This window comes from Mchenga conophoros, linkage group LG11 (genome assembly GCF_057382185.1).
Source record: "Mchenga conophoros isolate Kocher_MC1m ecotype Shallow Benthic linkage group LG11, M_conophoros_male_GT1.1, whole genome shotgun sequence".
Classification (NCBI taxonomy): domain Eukaryota; kingdom Metazoa; phylum Chordata; class Actinopteri; order Cichliformes; family Cichlidae; genus Mchenga; species Mchenga conophoros.
Genome location: NC_140536.1, coordinates 22,264,010 through 22,273,265, shown reverse-complemented (window position 1 = coordinate 22,273,265; position 9,256 = coordinate 22,264,010). Strand labels below are relative to the sequence as shown.

Sequence of the window (9,256 nt, the reverse complement as noted above, 5' to 3'; positions counted from 1 at the left end):
TTTAACACCGCAGTTTTTAGCTGCCAAGAGTTAATGTACACTGGTCTCTGTGCTGCATATGCTGTCAAAAACACGCTGATATCCAGCAGGTAAGATAAGACATTTGCAGCTTTAGTGAGTGCAGTTTCACCAGAGTGACAGGCCTTGGAAGCAGACTTGGGGGGGGGGGGGGGGGGGGGGGGGGGGGAACGATGATGATTACTGTTTCCTGTGAGGGCGCACACACTACCAGTCAAAAGTTTGGACACACCTTCTCATTTCATGTTTTTATTTATTTTCATGACTTTTTAGATTCTCGCCAAAGGCATCAAAACTATGAATAGTCACCGTTTGCTGTGATTACTGCTTTGCAGACTCTTGGCATTCACTCAGTGAGCTTCATGAGGTCATCTCCTGAAATGGTTTTCTAACAGTCTTGAAGGAGTTCCCAGAGATGCTGAGCACTTGTTGGCCTTCTTCCTTCACTCTGTGGTCCATCTCATCCCAAGCTGTCTCCATTGGGTTTATGTCAGGTGACTGTAGAGGCCAGGCCATCTGGCGCAGCACTCCATCACTCTCCTTTTTGGCCAAATAGCCCTCACACAGCCTGGAGGTGTGTTTGGGGTCATTGTCCTGTAGAAAAATAAATGATGGTCCAGCTAAACTAGAACAGGATGGCATGTCGCTGCAGGATGCTGTGTTAGCTATGCTGGTTCAGTGTTCCTTCATTTTGAATACATTTCCAAAAGTGTCACCAGCAAAGCATCCTGTACACCATCACACCTCCTCAATGCTTCAAGGTGGGAACCATGTATGTAGAGACCATCCGTTCACTTTTTCTGTGTCGCACAAAGACACGGCGAAGTACAGATTTAGACTGGTTCAATGTCCATTCCTTGTGTTCCTTGGCCCCCCAAAAATCTCTTCTGCTTGTTGCTTTTCCTTAGTTGTGGTTTCTTAGCAGCTATTTGACTATAAAGGCCTGATTCACACAGTCTCCTCTTCTGCACAACACAATTGATGGTCCCAACCCCATTAAGAGGACAAGAAATTCCACAAATGAACCCTGACAAGGCACACCTTTAAAGTGAAAACCATGTCAGGTTACTACATCATGGAGCTCATTGAGAGAATACCAAGGATTTGCAGCACTGTCAACAAAGAAAAGGGAAGCTATTCTGAAATATAAAACATATTTACGGTTATTTATCAACTTTTTCCTTGCTACATAATTACATACATCTTGCTTCATATATTTGATGTCTTCAGTATGTATCTACAATGCAGAAAGTAGTCAATTTAAAGAAAAAAACATTAAATGAGAAGGTGTGTCCAAACTTTTGCCTGGTGGTGTACATTACCAACACATTCAAAAGGACATGACTGGTCGGTAATCAGTAACCAATAACAGAGACGGCTTAAGTCAAAGATACTGTAAACCACAACAGTTTCAAAGTTAGGAGGGAGTAGTTTCACATTTCATCAGTTACTGAATGCAGGTCAGAAAACTGCAAACTAATAACTAAATGGGAGCTTCAGGAGATCTTTAAAAGGTTAAGTTGGCACAACCATCTGATAAGTTTTTAAGCAAGCACCTATAAGACAACATTTGAAGTAAAGAAGTCTCAGAATTTGTTGAAGTCTATCTGCAACAGATAATATAATATATAAAATTGCTTTATGTCAAAAAGGTGCGAAATTAAGCAATGGCGTCCCTAAAGTGTCAAAAACACATGATGAAGCCAGAGAATTAACCTGTTCTAGCAACGAGCGGAGCACACTTATCATTCCGTACAAGTGAAAAGGTTTCTGTTTTCATTTACACCTTTTTTTAGTCTCCTGCAGCACTGTTAGACAGCATGCGTACATGCTTCTGCAAACCAGAAACCCGGTTCATCATCTCGCTTCAGGTAGGCAGAGATAGAAGTGAATATGTGTGGCGAGACAGCTGCACTTAAGTCCCGACTTCAGTTTCACTGCCTATCTCTGCTGTTAGACAGGCCAGGTGCTGGAGCAATTTCACAACAAGAGTCGTTAAAGCGTGTGCAGAAGTGTCACAAAGACACGCTATAATCCCCTTCTGCAATGTGCAGGTTCATACACAACTGGGTGAAAGTATCAAGAAGGGCCAGAAAGGCTCATGAGTCAAAAGTACTCTTTTATTTACAGTCATATTACAAAATCCACACACCCACAAGGACAAAAAGTCACCAGTACAGGTTGTATAAAAATGAAATGACGTCCTCTTTCTTTTATCTCAGATTGCCAACCTTTCGCTGATTTAAGATCCTAATAACTGACCACTTGAATTTCCTGTGAAAACTCCCAAAATGCATTGCATCTTCTGTCGCTGCCTCATGCAGAAATAACCTCAAGCCGACTTGACTTGACTTTTTGGCCGATGTCAGACCAGGCACCACATCAAAAAGAAACAACAATGTTATGTGGCAGCCTTGTGGTCAGAATGCATGTTGCACTGAGACCACAGCATTTAATCTGCGATTCCAGCTAGGAACCTTTGCTACAAATCACTTACCCTCTCCTCTCAATTACTACTACGGCTGTTCTGTCCACATTTGAAAGAGAAAAATCCAAACCACTATACTATATAAGATATAACACAATTTAATGGTGGACTTAATCATGGCCACAGTCTTTATTAACCAGCTACAGCCAGCTGATTACCTGTTTGACACAGAGAACTTTTAACCGTTTGTTCAAAACAGTAATACGTTGTATAAACTGCACTGTACTGTTTCATGTGAGAGATGCTAACATGCTACGTGACATTTAGAATAGTTTAAATCCTAATTCTCTTTTTACTAACCTTTTATTTTGCCTTTTAAGTTGGTATTTGTTCTTGTGCTAGTGTCTACTCAGCTGTATTCTGTTAGTGCTTAGCAAAAGTTCACTTAAATGCCGAGCAGAACAAAAGTGTGAGAGTACACCTGTGGTGGAAAAGTGGGCAACAAACCATTTAAAAGTAATATACTTGAAAAAGCCAAAGAACAAATATGTTCGGGATACTGTTTGGACAGGGCAAATAGCTTATCAGCGACATGTGAACGTTTAGAAGCTTGAAGCTCCACTTTCATGTGATGCCACATATAGAACGATGATTTCTGTAACTGTGTAGCCAGTGTCACTGAAAATGCACAAGCCACCACCTAGTGGGTTGTTGGAAAAAACGCAGGACACTTTGGTTCATATGATGCTGGTCTAATATATGGAATGAAAAGCTTGCAGTCAATAATACACTTGTATTATATGTTTTCATGATAAAAATCAGCCCTGTGTTTTGACAGAAATTCAGTTCATAGCTGCAATCTCTGGCCCCCCTGACTCATCACAGTAAAATCTGATAGAAAAGTACGTTTTGCTTTCCTTTAATAGTATTTTCAACATTCTAAAGAAGTGAAAAAAATATTGAAATTGTAGAAAAAATACAACCTTACATCAAATTCGTCAAAAACATAACTCGATGACCCACCATATCTTCGTAAAGAATCACTCAGATAACCAGACCTGCCACTTTGAGCCTCAGATGTGAAGTCCTGTAAATGTATTTTAAATTTCGTTGCAATCAATAAGCTTCTACTTATCAGCTACCAGTTTAACAGATGCAGACACATCTTGTGACAGACCAAAACAGAACTTGTGTGATGACTTCTTGTAATGACAACGAGTACACGACAAATTAAAAGAAAAAAACAAAATAGAAAACAACAAAAAAATGGAAGTGAATGGCTCCATCTCGTCCAGGTCACAGTCCCTGATGTTTCTGCTGGTAACCTGAGAGTCAGCAGCTTTGAGAAACTGGTTAGATGAGTAGTGAAGGGGTGGGTTTCTTGCCTGGCCAAGTTTCTTTGGCATACTTCTTTTTTCGTGGCTCGTTGTGGGTCTCCGGTAGGTAAGGAGCTGTAACAGGTGTGGGGTTGAGAGTGACAGGTGGCTGTGGAGCCTCAGGGGCCAGGTCTACCTCTGGTGCTGGGTTAGGGAAAGGGAGAGGAAGCCCTCCCTGCATGGCAACACCTCCTGGAGCTCCTATCGGCTGGTTCTCATGACTGGTGGGAGGCAAGTCCCCATAGAGACCACCACCAAAGCCGTAGCCGTGCATGCGTTTTGAAGTCAAGTCATCAAAACCCAAAGTGTTCTGGCCCTCTAATCTCCGTTTCTACAGCAGGGATAGCAGAGCATCAGCTTCACAGTTCATACACTTAATACATGTTTACCTTTCCAAGTCATACAGCTAGACCACTGCAAATGGTAGTGTTACACTGGGCATACTGGGGCCACCCAGTGAGCTACACAGGACAACTTTTTATTTTTGCAAAAAATGCACATTTATCACCTTAAAAATTACATTTCTTTAACCATCCTGTCAGCTAAATGTATCTGACATCAAAACTCACCTTTATAGGGATGACAGCAGTCTGCACCATATTTCTGAAGCGCCCAACAGAGGGGTCTATATCCTCTGTAAAGATTTAAAGAACAGTTGGTATACATTAGCGCTGGGGGCATTTCTTCTCATTAGAATTCACAATCAACATATTTGATCAGTGACATATCAGCCATAAGCCACCTCACTGCAAACCCACATTAATTAATGCGTTTCTAGCCTGGAATGAAAAGTATCCAAATTTAGTTTATTTGGCTTAATCTTAACTAATCTAATCATCAAAGCTCATTTTCTTCTCATGTACATGCTGTAAATAAAATAACAATCCACTAGTTTTTGGGTAACTAACTTGAGTACCTGGATTAATGATGGAATCTTCTTCACTGAAGGTAACTCTGGAATTTTTTCGTTTCCTCTTGGGCCTCTGGATTTCCAGGTTGCCTTCCTCAATGGTGAGGAGGGAGATGCGCTTGTTGTGAGCTGTGTTGAACTCTGTCAGGTTCTGGCAGGTTAAAAACATTACATATGAGCAAAATAGCTGCATGAATGTCAAAATATCCCAACATAACAACACGATATACCGGAACAAACTTGATAGAAAAAAACAGTATTATAAATAGGGATGGGTATCGTTTAGGTTTTATCCGATACCGGTGCCAAATCGGTACTTTTGAAACGGTGCCGGTGCTCAAACGGTTCTCAAACCGGTGCTTAAAGAATGGAGAACACAAAATTGGTCCAAAAACCTCTCATGTTCAGCTGTTTTTTGTAAAAATATAACAATGTTAGCCTTTTCTGCAGCTATGGGGCATATATGGTATCACTCTTGGCTGGAAGCAGTGCTTAAACAATGGAAAAAACACAAACTTTGTCCTAAACCTCTCATGTTTAACTGTTTTCCACTTTTTCTTTGGTCATTTTAGCCTTTTTAGCCAGGGTGAAGGGAGTATCTGCCATCAAACAAGAAGACAGCAGCATGTAGCTATGATGATGTTTTCTAGTTCACCTTACATGCATTAATGTAATAACGTGGTTAGCCTACTCACGCAGAGAAGAACGGCTGCTGCTGCCGTCATCATCCCTGCTACACTGGCAGGGCTAGGGGCCAGGACTCTCCTCTTCGTGTTTTTGGGGGATGTTGCATAACAGGCAACCCACCCGCAGTAGATGTGCTCGGTGTGAGGTCTCGCAGCAAGCTATCAAAATACGGCGCATTTCTGGGCTTTTTAAAAAAACGCTATGCGTCGCCAGGTGTTTCATCGGATTTGAGGTGTTACCTCCTTTGACAGTATCACAGTATCAGCTTAAAGCACTTGTTGCAGGCTGCTGAGTTTGCATATTTTGCTATGAAGTACAGCCAGACTTTTAACCGCTTCGCCTTGGGCATTTTTAATCTGTAGCTCTGCTTTAACAGAACGTACGTACGTACCTGGCCCCGCCTACTATCCTCGGAAACGTAAAATGATTGGCTAGAATCTAAAGTGTATCACAGCTCAGGGAAAAAAAGCACCGAAATAAAGCACCGAAATGTGCGCTGCTTTTCGGTCTGGTTACTACCGTTTATGTCAGAACCGGTGCCATCATGGCACCGGACACCGGTACCCATCCCTAATTATAAAGTGTCATATCGTGATAATTTTGTGAGGCCACATCGAAAAGGCTCGGATGAGCTTTCCAAAGTTCTACAAGTTGTGCCTCCATCCCTTGTGTCCAGATCACACGCTGCACTGCCGTGCTACTCCGTCTTTTTCACCGACATTTATGCGTTTGCGCATGCGCAGTGTGAGCGGCTGCGGTGACACCCTCACGACGGTCGTGAGGATTTCAAACCTGTTTGAAATCCTCCCGACCAAGCGATTGATGATCGGGAGCTGGTCGGGAGGTGTTAATCACTTCTCGTTCCCCACGTATACTACACGATGCACGATGAAGGCCAAACTCGGGCCGATCACCAAAACGGTCGCACGACTCAACAATCGGCTCAAAAGGGGCCAAAAATCGCACAGTGTAAGCCCAGCTTAACTTATAAAAATAACACGTGGAGTTTTCTAGTCAGAAGACGTATCGCAGTATCATGTGCATTATGAGTGAAGGGGTTACAAATTGAAGAGCTTAGCCTATTTAAACAGACCTAATTTAGTGTTTTTTAGTGCACCAAAATACATACTGTGGACCTGAGAGGTATTCACATCAGCCATGATATTCCTTTCCCGTGCAGTTCATTTTTCAGAATATAAACTAACTGTACCTCCAGTTCTGTCTCTTCTTCTGGAAGCCCAAGCAGTCCTTTCAGCTCCTCATCATCTCCTGTCTTGCTGTCCCCTGTGCCAGCACTGCCTTGGGTTTGAGGTTTCTCTCTGATGGTGTAAGTCCGTGTTGAGGCCCCAAAAGATATTGTAGAGTCTATGGGAACCTGCTGAGGCTTGTGGGCCTCCAGCCGAATGTGTCCAAGGAAAGTACCGTGTGCTAAATGATGACATCAAGCACAGTTTTAGGACTGATGTGTGTAGCTAAGCCTGATGTAATAATGAAACAACAATAATTCAAGGTAGTCAAACAATACATTTTGTCAATATTTGGTAACTTTTCTGACTTGCCTGACCCAGCAATATTAAATACTAATATAACAATGACCTCTGCATTAACAGAGGCCATGTTTAAGCACATAATGTCTGGTGTGATCAAACTGCAATTTTTCTTTATATCCAGTTATTCTCATAAATGTGATTTTTAGTCCATTCTTAATTTTATCATCTATAACATCATTTTCATTAATACGTTTTTGCTAATATTTTTAAAAAGGTCCAATGCGTGCCACTTTCTTGCCAAAACTCAGTTGCCAGCTGGCATATCATGTTTCTATTTATTTTTTGCAGCTGGTTATAACAAACGAGAAAGAGAGAATGCATAACTGCTACACAAGACAACTACTTCTTTTGAGTGCTCCCCTTAGCAGCCACCACCCACTCTTTCCCTTTCACTGCCATAGCCAACTGATATGTCATCTGCTCCATCCTTAGTCTCCAGCCTTACCTACATCTCACTCGCTCCTAGTGTGCTGTATTCCTAGCCAACCAGTAATCCTGTCTAATTCCTTCATCTCCCTGACTACTGAATATTTGATTACTTTCTTGTACTGTGTTATTCCATGACAAAGTCTCCTTGTTTGCTCTGTCCAGACGATGCACCAAACAGCTTTGCCTGAGCACTTCAGCTGTATTTTCCCAGTCATCTGGTAAATTTCCCCTAAGACCCAGAGCCTGTCTCCTCAACTCCTCCCTAAATTCCACGCCAGCATTCTTCCTCCATAAACTTCCACCATGGAATCTTTGGCTCTGCCATCACTCTGCTCTTCTGCTAGATTTCCAAAGTCATCCTACAGACGACCATCCAGTGCAGCTTAGCTACCACCTCACCACCACCTTGCAGTCTCCTGTCTGTTTATATAGTCCGAATTACACATTTATTACAAAAACAGGACCTTAAATAAACAATAAGGTTTCCAATTACAATCTGACCCTGATGCTTAGCATCATTGCTTTAAAAACTAGCTGATTATCAAAACAATTAGAATATTGTTGTGGATTATTTTTGTCTATCCAACAAATTATTCGAGCGATTATGAGCACTACTGGCTGCACGTAATAGATTAATTTTATTCCCTTTTAGCCCTTAGCTTTTTCAGACAGTAACGTAGAGTGTACAAGTATGACTGAAGATCATGTCTTACTGCTGTTGAGGTCTATGAGGAAGACCCTTTTCAGGTGTTTGTGATAGACTAGTGCAGCGTGAACACGAGAGCACGACTGATGGTCAATGGTGAAGTCGCACCAGTCGGGGTTCCTCCCAAATAGGTAGTACTTCTTTTCATCTATGATCAGTTTCTAGAAGGAGAGACACGAGTTAGTGACTTGGCTTTGAAAACAAGCCAGTGAAGAAGGCTGAATAACATTTCTGTGCCTCTGAGCCATAACTCCACAGTGTTGCTTCCACTGAAAAGCTTAAAACTCAGGGCTGATTCTACTGTCGCACCGTTTGAAGCCCTGCAGCCAAAGCAGACTGTCAGGCTCGTATCTGGTGCATTCAATTAACCCTACTACCAGCATTATTCTTGCAGTTCACAAGTATGCAATACTATAAATTGTTGGTCTAGTGTAACATCTCCAAACTTCCAGTTACCTCTATCAGTTTGTCCCCCTTCATCACGTCCAGGTGGAGCCCAGGGGGCGGTTTGCCTGCCCTAAGAGAAAACATTTTTAAACATTAAAACTGTCTAAGTTAATGTTATACGTGGACAGTGGATCATTATTCTAAATAAATGGCTACACTCCATTGTCTCCCCTTGCTGCAGTTAAGGATTTGTTCATAGAAACGACTCACTCACCTCTGCACTCATAGAAACGTGTTCAAGATTGATACTTTTACATACAGAAAAACTTATTAAATTATATCCTGCGTATACATGTGATTTGTTTCTTCTTTTCATGATCAGAATTAAAACTGCACATAAACGATGGGTCTTAATAAGAAAAAAAGAGGCAACGCCATTTGTAGATACACACCAGCGTTAGCCTGCTCAGATGCTAACATTAGCCACTGTGAAAACCAGCTATTCTCCTCTGTAGAAAGTTACATTGATAATTAAGTGAATGCTAATCTGCTCATTTGCACCTGATATCACATAACAAGCTAACGGCTACAACTTTAGCACGTGCATTTTCTCACCATGATGGACAATCAAAAGGAGGGGGACTGTCTTTGCTTATTTTAGTCGCCATCTTGCCTCAGCTTCTCAAAGCAGAGCTGCATGCTGGGTAAACGTCACTTCGGATTACTGGGAAATGTAGTCCTGTAGTACTGCCAAACATTGAATAG

At 41.9% G+C, this 9,256-nt stretch overlaps 1 protein-coding gene and 1 non-coding gene across 3 annotated transcripts; both read right to left on the bottom strand.

The window, feature by feature from the left end:
• Nucleotides 1-2,124: 2,124 nt before the first annotated feature.
• On the bottom strand, nt 2,125-9,202 carry ppp1r8b (protein phosphatase 1, regulatory subunit 8b). Of its 2 annotated transcripts, none has more exons than XM_085291492.1 (7): nt 9,107-9,202; nt 8,561-8,621; nt 8,112-8,265; nt 6,630-6,847; nt 4,739-4,883; nt 4,392-4,456; nt 2,125-4,153 (listed from the first exon to the last, which is right to left on the bottom strand). In XM_085291492.1, the coding sequence occupies exons 1-7, from the start codon at nt 9,157-9,159 to the stop codon at nt 3,800-3,802; spliced, it is 1,050 nt and encodes a 349-aa protein (XP_085147618.1). In that variant the 5' UTR covers nt 9,160-9,202; the 3' UTR covers nt 2,125-3,799. The 2 variants fall into 2 exon arrangements, with proteins under 2 accessions (XP_085147618.1, XP_085147619.1); XM_085291493.1 differs by lacking the exon at nt 9,107-9,202 and adding an exon at nt 8,944-9,083.
• On the bottom strand, nt 8,334-8,464 carry LOC146564044 (small Cajal body-specific RNA 1). Its single transcript, XR_014894512.1, has one exon.
• Nucleotides 9,203-9,256: the final 54 nt, after the last annotated feature.